Below are 17,869 nucleotides of genomic sequence, written 5' to 3'. Positions count from 1 at the left end.
GGTGTGTGCAAAGAATCCTTTTCTTTGACTGCTATAAAATGCAATCCAGGATGTTTACTGGAGAAATACAACTTCACATAGAAGGGAAAAGCAAAATATTTCAGAAATGACGTTACACAGTTTAGGTGAGGAAGATGTTTTAGAGGCTCAGTGTGAGCCAAAGGGACTTGAGCAGGGTTAAGTGCGCGTGGAGAAGAATCAGGGCTGATCACTGCAGGAGGACATGACAAGTGAAGCAGAAGAGGAAGAAGTAGGCTGGAAAGGAAAGAGGCTGAGGAAACAATAGCAAGCAAGGGGACAAACACTAGAAAGGATAAACGTGAGAAATGGGCTAGCATTTTATTCTTGGAAAAATGTAGATCTCAGACAATTGCAACAGTAGGCAGATATCTGCAAATGGTTGTTAAAGTTGCTGAATTCTCCTCGACTGACCATCCCTGCCTCTGTTTTTCTTTCCTTTAAATAGGGCTGAAAACTTAGGATTGAAATTTCCAGAGAATCAAAATATTTGCTGGGAAGCTTCTGAGGCTTCTCAGTCATAGCAATGGATATAAAATATATTTTTTGTCAGTTAACCCAAAAGATCATTTTGCCTTTCGAACCTTCAGAGTACCCAACATCCACAATATTTTTTCATAGTATTAATAATTAAAATATCCCCGCACTGTGCCCACTAACATAAAAAAAAATCTAGCATTAATTCATGAGAAAAAGGAAAAGGAAAAGATTCTTTATCTTTGCACTTTCCTAGGAATTTCTTCCAACTCTTCCAACAAGATGTGGCCTCAGAGGTGCTGTTCCTCTTCCCTGCAAATACTGAGCCTAGTTTCACAAACTGAAAACCAGGGTAGCCTGCAGCTTATCCATGGATAAGCTCCCCACCAGCATTTTAGGTACCAGTCATTACTCTTTTATGATGATGTGACAGTGTGAATGGTAATGTAAGCTCTCAGAAAACATCTGAGCTGAGGTACCATAGCAGTCCCTCTGTGGATTGTACCAGTTGTATATCAGAGAGGGATGCACTATCATAGTCCAGTTGCACTGTGGAGGACGACACAGTGTTTGCTTCCTCCTTTTCAGGACACAAATGACCCCAAAAAGAAAGGACCAGCTGAGAACATGGTGCTGCCACATTGTCTCCAGCCAGCAAATCTGCCTTTCTCTGAAAATGGGAAAATACAGCACTCTTCTCCAGCAAAGAGCTGCAGCGAAGGAGGAACACCATTAGCAAGGCAATATCAGCAAGCCTAGCCAACAACCTGCCTCCATGATCCGTGGCACAAATCACAGGCAGGCAAGGCTGGGATGCAAGAGCAGCTGGATCCTCCCCAGCACCTAGGCAGGTCCTGGCCACCACGCTCCCATTCCCTGCCACAAAGTCACCCTTGTGTTGCAGCCAACATCAGCCATCAATCCATATTTGTTTAATCCCTCACAGTCAGAACAGCAATATTTAAATTTAAAGTAAGTGCTCATCAGGGGAAAAAATGTTCAAGGACTATCTTTATCTTGCCTCTCACCAGAAATGATTTGTAGTTTGATCTGACTGGTTACTTTGACATAGCTCCTTTAACCATAACATCTTTCCATTCCTCTAGTAGCAGAGATTTAGCATTTCAGGCTGAGCACATATGTTGGATAAGAACATAATCCTCAGCTCTGGGCATAGGAGTTCATGGTAAGAGGATGGCTCTGCATACAAATTAAAAGCACTGAGATGAAGAAAAAAATTATACAGTAAACCCTAATATGCATATTGTGAAGGCCTTCTGACATCAGAAGAAATCATCACTTATTTAATTTGACACCTTTAGAAATCAAGGGACTAGAGGGAAAAAAAAAGGAGAAAAAGAGAGAGAGAAAAAAAATAGATATGACCTTTAGTCCAACACTCATACTTGCAGAGAAGGAATATGCCAATATGCAAAGAGGAAGAGAGATGAATGAGACTAGACCACTTCACCAAAGGAAAATCCCAGAGCTCCCATTCTACAGCCACTTCTGACAGCACAGAGACGGATTTATGAGGGGGCAGAAGGGGACATCCCCCTCCCTCTCTATTAGCCTTCTTAAGACAGCATGTGCAGTGCTGTGTGCAGGATGCAAACACATCTTTGAAGTCCATCTGCTTCTCCTCATTCAGATGGGAGTTCATCTCCTAATGAAAAAGTCTTTGTTATCACTGCAAAACTTAACAGTGGGCATGCAACAATTATCAGTCATCTGTCACATAGTACTATAGGAATAGGGGGATAGCATTTCTGGAAAAAAACATAGAGGATCAATCCCAGGGATCATCTGATGCCACTAGACTCTGTTGTTTAAACTTGTAAAAGAAACAAAGAAACAATGCACCATGGAAAACCAGAGTATATGTGAAACTTCTGTAACCACATAACATGCAACTGTCAGACCATCCCTATTTTAATAATCTAAGGCTACCAAATTATTAATATCAACTGAAATAATGCATTTAAATTGCATTGCAGGCAAGGGGCTCTGTGGCAGAGTCATTTCATCCCACAGCGCCTTTCCCACATGCCCTGCAGCTCTGCTGGGCACAGGGGTGTGTGAAGCAGACTTTAAGGTCTCCTCTTCCTTCACACTCCTCCTCCACTGTCCCTGCGTTGTGGAGGCCAGAGAGGATGCACAGGTAAACCTAGCTTTGAAGGGAGCTGAGATCAGAGAACTGAACTTTCTGAACCTGCAGCCTGAGCATAGCTGATCCACCCTAGGCTGTGCATGACAACTCAAAATCCCTTCTACCTGCTTCTTTTATGCTAAATATAGAGGTCCAGGAGGTCTTCCTTTTTTTATAAAACTAGTTTGCTTTGTGTAAGTTCTGCTCTCCAGAATACCTTCATAATCTCTGTCGACACTTTTCCCTTCAAATTTGTAAGCATATTCCACAGAATAGTCTGTCTTTCCTCCCAGAATAAATTATATCTGGCATTGTAGGATCTTCAAGGAAAAAGCATCATTTTGCTTCCCTAGAAGATGACATCATGAGGTTGCTTTTTTTTTTTAATGTAGAATTGTAAGATACAATTTATGTTATTCACTGGACAGTCTGTCATTATACAGCTATAAGCCTATAAGCAGAAGGCTTTTTTTTATGGTGATATTGTTTGGAAATCAGGATTCATGGAACAGACCTGGAAGAAGTAAAGGCCATAGAACAACAATCATCTTAGGAACTTTATAAACCTGGGGGGAGGTTTTTTTGGTTTGGGTTGTTTTTTGCTTTTTTTTTTGTTTGGTTGGTTTGGTGCGGTGTATTTTTTATTATTCTGTATCCTCTAGTTAAAGGGAAAAAAAAAAGAAATCTGTATTCTATCATGGACAAGTAAAAAATGAACCTCCAAATACATCATCCCCTCTAGTGTTCTAAATCATTAGTAACAACAAGCTAGTATGACGAGGAGTCAGGCACCAGAAGCTGTAATCACAGTCCTTGATAACTGTTCCTTTGGAGCACATTAAGTGTATTGAGTTCTTATAATCTTCTATAGACTTTAGGAGCAGTGGTTCCGTTATCAATATAAAAAGCACAAGGGAAATTTCCAGAAAGAATTCCACATATTCCCTTGAGATATGTATTTTTCCACCTTGATTTTTACAAATTTCTCAACTGGATGCAATGATAACTAATTCCTCTGCTCCAGCAATAAACCAGCCAGGACAGAGGCCATCCCCAGCAGCCTTTCATTCCTATCACTCACAAGTACCCCTGCAGTAAACCTTTAATGGTTTCCTAGATGCTTAAGACCTAAGCTTGTAAAATATATGAAGACGTGGTTCTCCTCCCAGAAGCACAAATGAGAGAAGAGGAGGTGGGGAGAAAAAAATATCAGTCAAAAAGCCTTCTTGAAAAATGTGAACCTGTGAAATGGATGTGCAGCAAAGGCAGATACCTGCCTGACTCTGCGGAAAATTTAAGTGATAATTAAGGCACACTCTAATAATGGGAGCACTAAGAATTTTATCCTTGGTGTTATATTTAAAGCTTAAACTCTGAGGAGCTGGTAAATGCAAGAAAACCAGCAGACTTCAGCAAAAAGCTTGTGACTATAACCCAGAGTTTTAAATTCTTCAAAGAAAGATAGCCTAAAACTATTTTGTAAATTAATTTAAGGAAAAAAAAGAAAAACAAGACCAAAACCAGTCAGGTTAATAGGACAGCTTCATTCTCTTCTGAGTACCAGTTCATGATTTTTAGAAAGATTTATTTGATTGTCATTCCTTTCCTGCAGGGACCTAAGAGGTTATCTAGAAAGGTGGCAGAATCTCCATCCTTTCCTTCAGCCCCTAACATACTTGGACCTGCTTTGAGCTGAGACTCAGACCAGATGGTGTCCAGACATCCCGTCCAGCCTAGATTACTCTGTGACTCTAAACAGTTACACATTTCCCTGCATCCTCATAGATGCACAGAGTCCTCGCTCTATACCATAGCACTTGCCATTTTGTTGACAACCAGGGGACAATTCAAAATCCCCTGCTTTCTTAACTGACCTGTTTCAATCTCTTGCTCTTTCCTTTCCCAATGTGTCACAATTGGGCAGCGTGTCTTGTACACCTTCCCAGCTATGCAGTGGAGCAAGAAATACCAGCATTACCGCCAGACTAAAGCCAGCTAGAAAGATAAATGAGAAAATACCTAAAAAAACCCAAAAGGGGGTAGCAAAACATAAGGCTTTCCAGGGATATCCAGCTAGGCCACATCCAGCTTATAACACAGTTGTGGCTTTTGCCTCACCATTTTTTTTTTTTTTTTTAAGAGAATCATTCCTTGGTTTTGACTTGCAGCCTTACCACTGTACAGTCAGGCAATCCAGGATGGCAGCCCTTGGCTTCCTTCACTTTAGGTAAGATAGCTTGCTGCAAGTCTAGTTACGCTGTGTTGTTGAACCTGACCTCAAAAAGCTATTGCACACAGAATAATCATGAGCTTTCTAAGCATCTTATGAGATCTATACACCTTACAGGACAGCAGACAAATGCAGAGATCGTAAACTATCAGCTTAGAAAACTGAATCATATAACTCTAAACATTTCAATAGCAAGATCAATTCTTCCAGGTAAAACTTATGCTAATTCAAGTATCTGCTATCCCTCATATGTTTTAATCAAATAACCAGCACTCATAAAACCATCAAATCCCTACCACTGGGAAAAAAATAAAAGAAATAAAAATAATAATAATAATAAATACCATAAATACCCTAATCAGCAGATCAGTTTCCTCCACAGCATATATTGACAATGTTAACAGTCAATCCTATGCAACCATTACAAAATAGCACTACTAGAAGCCAATTCCCAAACAGGCTATATCTTTGCTAAAAGTTTGCTACAGGAAGAAAAGAGATGCAGAAATAGCATAACATGTGCATAACTGGAATGGACAAAGCCAGCAAGGTATGCTCTGGCATGTTCCAAAGTGTTTTCATTTCTCTTTCATTTCATCTCTTAAACTCATAATGTTCACAAACGTATTTTAATTGTGCATGAAACAATGTCACCTGTAACTCTTTCAGTCATGCCAGTCCTTCTGGTGAGGACATAGGGAAAGGCATTCTGGCTCTGCTCCAAGCCGAATCCTCATGTGCCATGAAACAGACATTTCAGAACGTTTCCTCCACTTGGACACTTACTAATATCCTGACTTACTACTATCCATCTCCAGGCGTACTAATGCCTACCAGGAAAAATTGGTATCTGATAGCTAGGCTATTATGCTGCCACAGACAAATCCTTTTGCCCAGGCTTCAAGCATGATGTCATAGAGTCATAGAATGGTTTGACTTGGAAGAGATCTTAAAGATCACCTAATTTCACCTCCCTGCCATGGGTAGGGACATGTCCCACTAGATCAGGCTCCTCAAGGCCCCATCCATCCTGGGCTTGAATACTTCCAGGGATGGGATATTCACAACTTGCCTGAGCAACCTGTTTCAGTGTCTCACCACCTTCATCGTGAAGGATTTCCTCCTTATGTCTAGCCTAAACCTGCCCCTCTCCAGTTTATACCCATTCCCCCTAGTCCTATCCCCACAAGCCTTTGTGAACAGTCCCTCCTCAGCTTTCCTGTAGCCACTTTCAGGTACCGGAAGGCTGCTCTAAGGTCTCCTCAGAGCCTTCTCTTCTCCAGGCTGAACAACCCCAACTCCCTCAGCTTGTCCTTGTATGGGAGGTGCTCCAGCCCTCTGATTGCCTTTGTAGCCCTCCTCTGGCAGCCCAGGATACAGTTGGCCTTCTGAGCTGCGAGCACACATGGCCTGCTCATGTCAAGCTTCTCATCAATCAGCACTCCAAAGTCCTTCTCCACAGGGCTGCTCTCAATCATAGCATCCCCCATCCTGTACTGAAATCCCCATTTAAAGCTGTTGCAAAGCACTGTAGTCAAAGGGCCAAAACTCACTTCCCCCCCCTCCCGCCCCTTACTGCTATTAACTTCTTTTGATTATTCACTCCTCTAATTCTCAAGTTTTAAACCAACTATGTCCATCCAGAAACAGACAGAGCTCAGTTAATCTCCATAATGGCTCTGTGTGGACATCCAAGAACATATTCATTTTTGCCTTCTTCATAGACAGGATTCAAATTAATTGACTCCACCATGAGTTCATCCAAGCAAAGACATCTCTGCTACTCAATATATAACTTGGACTCTGCCAGCTCTTAATTTGGATGCACATTTGTCCTTTAGGTAAAAATTATTTTCCAGATGCCTAACCTAAATTACTTTTTCAAATTCTGACTCCTTTCTGCATTTCAGGTAAGTATGCAAATGTATTTTGAACTGTTATTTCCATTTCTATGATCATATATGAAAGTCTACTATTGTGTAGCTAACTGGAAGCGTGTAAGTGAAAGAGTCTAGAAAATAATGGCTGTGTTCAGATCACACACAAGTGGAGCAGGATAAGAAAGAGATTGTTGTGGAATTCCAAGGCTCCTGGGTTTTAGTATTGCTTTTGACCCAGCTAGCCTATTAAAGAAGCAGGGACATATATGAATGTTTATCTGCTACCGATGCAGGATTTGGTTTCCACCCATCCAGGTATCTGTGCTAATGCTGCAATGTCAGCAAAAGTAGCTAGCATGTTGAAAGTTACACAACCCTTATTGAAAAAGTCCCTAAAATATGCAGATGAATGGGAGACTAATGGCTCTGCCTAAAAAAAAAAAAAAAAACAAACAAAAAAACACAACACAAACCACACCCTATATTTTGCATAGCATTAGTTACATAATTTAAGTTTCCTGCAAAGAATTTCCTCTTGTAAGAGCAGAAGCACTGGGGTGTGCTCCTCTTACACTGGCTTCAGTAGCCGACTACAATACACAAATTCTTGCCAATACAGCTACTTCCCAAGCAAGAAGGTTGCTTGAGATTTATTTGGAGTTTCTTTAAGCTATCCGACTCTCAGATTCTAAATATCAAAACCATCTCATGGCTTCCAGTTTCACTACTGACACTGCAGCAAGCCCAAGGTCACCAGCACGTCACAGTTAGCTCTATACCACGTGTTAAGCTCCACAGCATCACTCAGCTGAGATCACAGGTCTTCCTGCTCCAGCTTGATCCAAAGCTCATTTAAATCAACATAAAGACTTCTATTGACTTAGTTTGGAATTTGGACATACTCCCAGAAACACAGTAGACTCACTGATAGCTCTCCGCATCCTAAGAATTAAGAGGCAATCCAGCAGTTCTGGTTCCAGCTAACAGAGGTCAGTGTTGCACATAAACAACAGTTGAGATCACAGAATTATTGTTCATATTCATGGAGTGTCACCATTTCAGTAAAATGCTGGTGACATCATAAGGGGTCACCATTCTGTAGTTTTCATGCTTTCCCACAATGCTGCTGAGGAAACCTGATGGGACTTCAGAGCCTCTTGAGTCCCGAGTTTTTATTTTTAAATCTTTTCTAAAACCTGAAAGTATTTTTTGTTTAACATTATTTTGCAACCCACCAAGAAGGGACTTTATACTAGATATCATTTTGATATATACTTAAGTATTCAGTATGTATTAATTTATCTTTCAGAAAATGTCATAATTTCTCTTGCTGTATTTAATAACCGCTAGTTAATTATGTAAAATCCCATCCCATCTGCTTATTCCTTCACACAGCAAAATTAGAGGGCTCAATTCTACCATCATTACTCACAGAAGAAGCAGCATTGATTTAATAGACTTCCTTGAAAAGTGATTACAGTATAGGATCCTCTGATATTGATTTTATGACATCATAATCTTTTCCTCAGAAGCAAACACTGATGACTCAAGATAATATCACTGCTAGATTAGGCAGGGTCAGTCAAGTTAGTGGAAAAAAATTTATTAAAAAAACACCAATATTCCTAATTTACAGTAAGCAGGCTGCAATAACATATTAGGTATGTTCTCTGTTTTGAAGAAGTGTTCTCTTTAAAAGAGAAAATAAAATATCTGACTGATGTTCCTCTCTTTCATCTCATTCCTTCTTACAGTTACTTTCATGAAACTATTGTGGGCTAGAGCATTTTTTGTAGGTTAATGGGTTCTCTTTGGAGGGATTAAAGTCACATTGATTATTAATTATTTTTTGATGTTTTAAATTGATGTAAACGTCTAGAAGCTCTGATGAGCAACATCCCGTAGAAATCAATACTGAATAAAAACAAAAGCAGCAAAAAGCAAGAAAACCTCTCTGCTCAGCTCCTGGGGGAAGCAATTGCGACTTATTTCTGTTTCGAAGGTATACCAGCCCTTAGAGGATACCAGCAACTGGCATATATGATAATAATTTCTCAGTTATCTAGAGCATCTTTATTTTGATGTGTCTATCTTTCAGACTTCGGGCAGAGTCTGCAGATATTTTGCATACAGAACAAAGCTGGGCACAGCAGTGCTAAGCAAATAATAAATAAATTAATTTCGTTGCTGTTGGAAAATGTTCATTTATTTTCTGAAATCCGCCTTGCAGTACATTGGGAAAACACTAATTAGCATTCTTTCTGCAGATTTTTTTTCCACCAATTATCTCTGCTGTTCTTCATCACATTTTAAGGGAGAGGGGCAGATTTGTCTTATTTTTTTTTTCTTATTCAAGTTTAAAATTACTTCGCTGTTGTAAGTGGAATGAGAACTAGATCCTTCTTTCTCATTTGATAGGACAAAGAGTAAAGATTTTCCTTGTTAAAATGACTTCCATATGAACAATGAGCAACTGATCCAGAAAAGCTGTGGTGCAGATAATGGACACATGCCGAACAGCAGATTACAAAAACGTAACAAGGAACTGGGACCACCAGTTGTTCTGGAGGACTGCTCTCAGCCTTGAAGAATATCCCCTTCTTGGTTGATTCTAAGGATGTGTCTAGCTCGAGGGAATGATCAAAAGCTCTTAAAAATGAAGGAGTTTCTGATCTCATCAACATCTTAGACACAGGGTCTTACCTCTCTAATCCAAAATTTTTGGCCTTCACATTATATAGTCAGATGTCAACATAACTAAACCAGGAACCTTCAGGTTTATAGCATACAAAGGAGCTACAGTTGTTCAAAATCTTCTGATACAACTAGAAGACCCATCTTTCAGCCTCCTGAAGAGCACTGTGGCACAGTCATTTCAAAAAAACAACTGCTAGATTGGCAGACAACATTATATGTTTTACCCAAGTACTTAAAAAGGAATACAGGATTTTTATTTTCCAAGAGGTTCGTATCTAGCAAACAGCCACTTGTTAAATCTCTGGCAGTCACAGAAAAGCACAGAGTTGTTGACTTCTGTTATCTCCATGCAGCTTTTCTGAAGTGCTCAATCCCTGTCCTTAAATGTCCCTCTTGAATTTTTCCATCCCCAACATTAGGTTTTCTACCCATTCACAGTGCCTATCCCACATACTCTCTTCTCATGTCCATGCTGCCACCTCAAGACTGGCATGCTGAAAGCCAAGTGTATTAGTTCCCTAAAAAAATCTCTCCTTTCTGTAACTATCAGCTGTGTCACCAACTTTCCCATCACCAACATTACTGTAAAGCATTTCTTCTCTAAATACATGCATATGACAGATGAGAAAATGCAAAGGTAACAATAGTAATTTGAGCACAGAACATGCTACTTTTGCCAGGATACAATGTGCTGTCTTTATGGCGAGCCAGCCATGATGCATATCATTTTATTTCTGGAACTGCTTCATTTAAAAGCCACTGTAATTTCCTAGCAGAAGAATGCAGGAGTTACAGAAATGAAATGCATCACATTTGGCTTACTGTAAAGACAGAAGATTTCTTCCTTAGGAGTTGCTCCCTTCACTGGCTATATTCATTCAAGACTACACAGTGCTATGAAAAGAAACATAACCTTTCTGTCACAAGTATCTCTCATTCTCTATTCACTTATTACACATTGTGCAGGTGGCAGGCAGTACGTGTTACCACATATATTTCATAAAGATTCTCCTCTTTTCAACTATACATTGATAAAAGCCTAATTAAATAAAATTGTAATAGCTTGTGTGCAGAACATACGCAATAAGCCATGCTCTTTATTTTCTTAGTACACTTCTAGGTACTAAAATCTGCGCAAAGATTTTAATTTTAAAACATTTTTAACATTTGTTGAAGATTGGGGGTTTTTCTCTACAGTTCAACCAATTAGTTTTTGCTACAAGAATACAATCTTTAAAACCTTGAGTAACAAAAATATAATCACTAACTTATTTGAAGATGAGAGCTCAGTATGATAAAAATGATATATACTTCTCCAATAGAAAAGGCAAATAGTTTTAAAAAACACTTTTAAAGTTAACTGCAAGCCTTTAAAAGTTGTTCAGCAAAAAGACCTCTTTTCAAAGCTTTAATTTTTGACATTTATTCTCCTGACCCATATGCCTAAGTAAAAAAGGCTCTCTCCTCCAGAGCTGAAACTGTCTAATAAGTCTCCAGATGGATTTACACAAGACTTTGTTCAGTTTAAAATTCATTCTGAAGCTCTGTAAGGTCATTCCATGATCTGCCTGTATTGCCCTGTGTGGTGACATCAGAAACGCAGAGATTAGTGGGCTTCTCGAGTTCACCTGTGAGCCCTTTAATAAATTGCCACAGATTACCACAGGTAGGTCTTTATTCAGCATGGTCCCTGTCTTAACCCAAATATGGAATCACCCTTCAGTACAGCTTCTGATTGAGGTGATACATCATAGAAGCTACTGTATTGACCTTACACAATTTGAGCCCGGGGCTCACAACTCCTGCAGGGGTGAAAGATCTTTTCTCCATGATCCACTATCATTTCACCACAAGGAAATCAGAAAACAGCTGAAGGGTAATAGTGGGCTCTTATTCCACTGGCAAGGAGTGTTTTGCAAGTGCCTACTATAGTTGCATAAACATAAGTTGGCATCCAAACATCCTCTTAATTAGTTTGCCCTCTAGAATCACCCTGGTCTAGAAATAATCCATGAAAATAAAGAAATTAGAGAGAAAGACTTGCAGAAGTTTTGGGATAAGGATGATCATTCATAATAAACTTTCTGAAAAGAAAGGTGTATGCTTTTGCTGGGAATATGCTTTTCTCTCCCCTATGGCCCAGATAGTCTCAGAATAGTGGCAGGCAGAGTTTCTGATTTACCTCAGTAGTTCCCCTTTGTCTCTCCCATCATGAGGAAACCCTACACTAGTTTTGCAAATAGAAATGAAAGTAACACAGGGCTTTTTATTTTGATACTAGCAAGACATGGTCAAGAGAAAACTAAAAAAACCCAAACATTTTCCAAATAAAAGCTTCAGCCAGCATCTCTTAAAGAGACGAAGAGATGCTAAAAGGACTCTGTACCAAAATTCACATTAAGTGTCTGCTTTTAATTCTAGCCAAGAGGAAACAGTGTTGAAGCCCTGTGGCTCCCAGCTATGAAATCAGCCTTTCCCTTAAAAAGGTTCCTCCCACAGAAAGAGGCAGTGTCCTAGTGGTATGACTTTTGCTTCAGATCATTAACATTAGATGCAGATATTCCTGAAAATTACACCAATAGAAATAGATTTCCTTAGTTGAGTAATTAAATGCTGAGTAAAGTCGTACAGAATCTAAACCTCTTTGAGTCCCTTGGCCCATGTAAACCTGAATTTAGACTTCACCAAACTCCATAAACTGATGTAGTAGTGGACAAATCTACCCTGCTAGGCATAAAACATTCTTGCTAAGAGAGACTGTTGCTGTTTTACATGCAGAGCCTTAAGAGCATATATAAAACTGTAACACAAAGATGTCAGTCTCTTGGAAATAGGAGATGCATTTTTAATTTATATTTGTAGACAAGCTTCATGAAGAGTCTCATCCCTCCTATTTAATCCACGCACAGAATTACTGTGACAACCAATTTTCTCAATGTTTTCCTACTGAGAGCATTGGTCAGATCCTCTTGGCAGTGTAACAGATTGTAAATGATGTCCCAGCATCAGGTTTTACATCTCTGAGATGCTTTTGTCTCCTACTTTAGTTCTGCCTCGTCCCACACAAATAATACAGCAAGGGAACATTAAATCATCCAGGTGCAAGCTACTAACAGCATGGGATATCTGATGTATTGGTCACATAATCTAGGGCAGAACTTCAACTGGTCAGAGTTCAGTATAGACATGACTAAGGGAAAGTTTCTGGATTGCAGTTAGAAAAGATGGAAAAGAGAACACCTGTCACTGTGGATCAGGGAACGTTTGCTTTTTACTGCTGTCTATTGAGCTGAAGTATAGCTTTTCCTTTCAGGCTTCATAAGCTATGCCATGCCACACCAAAATGAGACAAACACAAAGCAAAGCTGCTAAGGACTGCCTTCCAGCCATTCACAGACTGAAACACCAGAGAACACAGAACCACTGCAAAATGGAAATATATTAAATAGGAGGTTCCTACAGCCAAATGGTTGGAGGCTTTTCTCTGAAGCAAGACATAATCCTGTTCCCCTCCCAAGTAGTATAAATCCACAGTAATATATCTGAGCTCACATACAATACCTTTCACCTGCTGGGTCTAAACTAGCCATCAAGTAAAAAAAAAAATATTGAAAAAAAAAAAAATAATTACAAAGGTTCAAGATTTTGCTGTATTTCCAGAAAAAAATATAGTATCAGATCATGGAAAGCATTCACATCACACTGTGAAAGAGGTAACTAAATATTACTAGCCTGTGGGCAACGATCTCACGCATATGACATGCAGTGGGCAATATCCCTATTTGATCTCCTTTTGTAACTGACCATACCAGCAATCTCGCACATTAGGAATTGGAACAAGCTGGCACTACTGCTGTACACTATGAAATACAGCAAATGGAAGGGAAGATAAAACACGCTTTGAGCAGTTTTATCACTGTGCAAAGTCTGCTGCTGATTTTACAAATTGCCAGATGGGCATCAAGGCCACAACAAGCAAATACAGCTTAGTAAGTGACATTTGGGCTGCTAATGCTGAAACAGCAAGCACACAGACATCAGTTTTGCCTGTCTTCAGATTCATCAGTTAAATGACACTGCTTTCTCAATGAAATTAACTTCCAGGTGAAACTTCAATTCAATAAATTGAGGCTGGAGCATAAGTTAACAGCAGAGAAGTAGTGAAATATCTCAATTTCAAATCAGTTGTTTTCAACTATTTGTCACTAAAAAAAAATAAAACCTTATGTAGCAATGAAAGAAAAGTCAGTGAATTTCAGGCTCAGAAAAATGGTCCTATTACAGTGATCTGAAACAAGCATTGCTCTTACTTCATCTTCTTTCCTGTAACCACATTACATTGAGGGCCCTCTGAAGTCTCAGTTCACCTCTCACTGTAGTGTCTCATAACAACATACAAGATAGCTTATTATAGTAGACTTGCTATCCAACCTAAGACAGAATCCAGCCACACATGGTGTTACGGATGCGCCTCTATCTTGAGCTACAGCTTTACCTTCTCTTACTTACTGAAGTTCTTGAGATTTATTGTTTATTTTGCCAGTATAGTATCTAAACTATTTCCAATCTTGCTTTACCACAGTAATTTTTGTCCCAGTAGTGCTATTTTAAAAACAACAACAAAAAATAAACCACAAAAAACAATACACCACCAAAACATCATGAATTTTTACAAAAAGCCATGGTTAGTAATATCAACTCGGCGACTGTGGGATAAAACAGCTACTTAAAATTGTGTGCACTTTTACATTAGGGAACAAACTAGAACCTTCATATTCCTGCAGGGCCATAACATTAACGGCTTTACTTTGTAAAAACAATAAATCACCAAATTCCAAGGAACCTAATTTTGTGTGCATATTAACATGTTATCGTGCATAAATGTATGTTTCAGCAGTTATGAAAATGAGACAACTGACAGTTGACTACTATACAGGAACAGATGCTGTGAGAGCTTCCCTTTAAATAGTTCTGTCAATGCAATGTCAGTTTTCGAAGTGACACCACTGCTGTTCTAGGACATGATCCTGTAAACTATTATTCACACAGGGAATCCTGCTGATTTCCATGGAATATTTACATTTAGAAGACTCCAAAAGTTCAGGTCATTAGCTGTGGAGTTTTCCTCGACAGTGACCCACAAATATACAACAAAGTTTTTGGTAGTGATGAACACTGTACTTCAGAGCGATGACATTTATAGTCAGTAGTGTTTGCCTAGATGGCACATACATTGTCCTTTAGAAATTATACAAAGCATATTAAATATGCTCGAGAAACCATTAAAGGAGCAAAAGCATAAAGATAAAAAATGTCCTGTGAAACCAAGCTTACAGTATTAAGCAGAACTTCGAAAGATTAATCTGCCAAGAAGATAAGCCGAGCCTGAACACAGCACGGTGCTGATCAGAAAACGATGTTAAATTCTGCCACGATAAAACTGACACAATACGCCACTCGCCCCCTTTGTCAGCTCCTTTTCTATCCTTTCACTTGCAGGCAGGGGTGTGCATGCAGGACGGAGAGACCTTTTGCCGGAGAGAACATCACGGCAGAGCATGCTCCACCGGTGCTGGAGGACAGCGCAGCACTGGGCAACGCGCCCCGAAACGCCCTGTCGCCCCTTCCTCCGCATCCCTGCTAGGAACCAGGCAACTTTGGAAGAGGCGAATCACAGAATCACTAGGTTGGAAAAGACCTCCAGGATCATCAAGTACAACTATTCCTATCAAACACTAAACCATGTCCCTCAGCACCTCATCCAACCGTCCCTTAAACACCTCCAGGGAAGGTCAATCAACCACCTCCCTAGGCAGCCTGTTCCAGTGCCCAATGACCCTTGCTGTGAAAAATTTTTTCCTAATGTCCAGCCTAAACCTCCCCTGGTGGAGCTTGAGTTCATTGCCCCTTGTCCTGTCCCCTGTCACTTGGGAGAAGAGGCCAGCTCCCTCCTCTCCACAACCTCCTTTTAGGTAGTTATAGAGAGCAATGAGGTCTCCCCTTAGCCTCCTCTTCTCCAGGCTAAACAAACCCAGTTCCTTCATGCACTCCTCACAAGATTTGTTCTCCAGCCCTCACCAGCTTCCTTGCTCTTCTCTGGACTCGCTCCAGAGCCTCAACATCCTTCTTGTGGCGAAGAGCCCAGAACTGAACACAGGATTCAAGGAGTGGTCTCACCAGTGCCGAGTACAGACAGAGAATAACCTCCCTGGACCTGCTGGTCACACCGTTTCTGATACAAGCCAAGATGCCATTGGCCTTCTTGACCACCTGGGCACACTGCTGGCTCATGTTCAGTCGATGTCAACCAACACCCCCAGGTCCCTCTCCTCCAGGCAGCTTTCTAGACAGACTTCTCCTAGTCTCTAGCACTGCACAGGGTTGTTGTGCCCCAAGTGCAGGACCCGGCACTTGGCCTTGTTAAACCTCATGCCATTGGACTCTGCCCAGAGGTCCAGCCTGTTCAGATCCCTTTGCAGAGCCTCCCTACCCTCCAGCAGATCCACACTTCCACCCAGCTTAGTGCCATCTGCAAACTTGCTAAGGGTGCATCCGATCCCCTCATTCAGGTCATTGATAAAGACCTTGATAAGGACGAAGGGTGGGGGGCAGGCTCCCGCCGCTCCGCGAGGCTGCCGGCACTTTCGAAGGGGTACGGGAGCGGGCATGGCGGGGGCGGGTGGTGAGCGCATCCCGCTCCGGCGCCAGCTCTCCCCGCACATCCCACGCCAGCCCGAAGCCGGGACGGGCGGCGCGGTGCCCCCGCACCCTCCGGAGCGGGCACGGCCACCCGGGTCCCCCCGGCAAGGCACACAAAGGCGGCGCGGAGCCCGCGGGAGGGGAGGCAGCCGCACGCCTCCCCCTGCTCGGCGCTTACCTTCAGCAACACAAAGAGCCAGAGGAGGCAGGAGCGGGGCCCCGGCCCCCCCCGCCGGCGCCGCTCGGTCATCGGGGGCGGCTGGCCGGGCAGCGGGGGCGGCGGCGGCTGCTCTGCCCCTCGGCTCCCTCCGCCCGGCTCCGAGCCGTGCCCGGCAATGGCGAACCGCGGCTGCATCAGGCGGCCGAGCGGCGCATCCCGCCGCCCCTTTTATCTGGGGCTCGGCGAGGGGAGGAGATGCGGGAGGGGGGCAGGAAGAAAGGGGGGAGGCGGCGGCGGGGAGCGTCTCCCCTCCCGGGAAGCCGGCGGTCGCGCCGCACGGGGAGCGGTGCGGAAAGATGCTCGGCGGAGCGCTGGCTCCTCGCCGGGAGCGGCTCCAGCCCCGGCAGCCGCCGCCCTCGCCCCCCCGACACCGCCCCACCCCGCCTACCGCCCCCTGGTCCTCCTCTCCCGACGGCAGCTCCTCTCCCAGGGCGCAAAAAGCGAGGCGGCAGGTGAAATCGCGTCTCTCCGCCATCCCGATGGGCAATAAAAGACCCTTCTCAGTGTCGTCTTTTTCCGTCCCCGCCGCGAACACCCTTGGGGAGCCCGGCTGGGGGAGCAGAGAAAGGACGGGGCCTGACCCGGAGAAGCCCGGGGCATTCGGCTTCTGCTCTTTAGTTTCCCCTGTTGCAGCTAAAAGCGGGTACCCAGGGACCAGCAGCTGAGCCGGTGGTTGGAAACAGCACAGCCTCCCTAACAGCTGCTCTCAGGAGGTAGAAGAAAGCTTGGGATAACTCTTCAGAGGTTAAAGGTACAGGTCTAAGCTGCAAGGGGTGGAGAAGAACTCCTGCTGTCCCATGAGATACTGAGGTTAGGGACACATGGAGAAACTTAAGGCCACGTTCTCTCTCTGCCTCTCTGTCTTCCGTCTCCTCTCCAGCCCGCAACCCTGCAATATGATCCAAGGCCATCCCCAAACTCAAAGACAGGCAACCTACTCATCTTTGCAAAAGTCTTGCTTAAGATGATGTCTCTGGGTGAAAAAGGGAAGGGAACAAAACAAAAAACACCTGCATGTCTTCCCTGTCTCACCCCATGATGAAAACGGTCATTTCAGAAGGAAAGACTAAATCACAATCCGGTTTGTCACTGACCACACTCTTACTCACGCCAGTATAAATCAGGGTGCATCCTCGGCCCATCTATCAGAGCTATAAGTAATAACCATCTGAACAAAATAAGGTTGTAAGTGTAATAAGGTTGTATCTGGGATATTAAACTTCACAGCAACTTTTGATCTAGGTGTGGTTCCATTGATTAGAGTAATAGGACACCACCTCGCCTTTCCTTAAAAAAACTAAAATAGTTGCTAAAAGTAGATTCAGCGGCTGCTTTCAACTTTTCTAAGTCATTTAGGCACAATGAACTATTAAATTCCTGTGGGAATGTCCTTTAACTGATCAATTACAAAGTTGTTTTCTAACAGCATTACTAAATCAGACAATTATGAATCTGCATTTCAGAGCCCTGCTTTGCTTACACATGGCATATATTTAATT

General features: G+C 42.2%; 1 protein-coding gene across 4 annotated transcripts in view; it reads right to left on the bottom strand.

Annotated features, from left to right (window-relative positions):
- Positions 1 to 17,869, bottom strand: part of PTPRO (protein tyrosine phosphatase receptor type O) — a 350,703-nt gene that overhangs the window by 135,961 nt on the left and 196,873 nt on the right. For 2 of the 4 annotated variants that reach the window (XM_069861801.1, XM_069861818.1), the window contains exon 2: positions 16,329 to 16,436. In XM_069861801.1, coding sequence (XP_069717902.1) covers positions 16,329 to 16,400 — 72 coding nt within the window. In that variant the 5' untranslated portion in view covers positions 16,401 to 16,436. Of the gene's footprint in view, positions 1 to 16,328; positions 16,506 to 17,869 lie in introns of those variants that run through there. The other 2 variants (XM_069861787.1, XM_069861793.1) reach the window with 1 other exon arrangement.

This window comes from Phaenicophaeus curvirostris, chromosome 1, assembly GCF_032191515.1.
Source record: "Phaenicophaeus curvirostris isolate KB17595 chromosome 1, BPBGC_Pcur_1.0, whole genome shotgun sequence".
Lineage (NCBI taxonomy): Eukaryota > Metazoa > Chordata > Aves > Cuculiformes > Cuculidae > Phaenicophaeus > Phaenicophaeus curvirostris.
The sequence above is the reverse complement of the archived record's forward strand: the minus strand, read 5'-3'. Positions and strand labels throughout refer to the sequence as shown.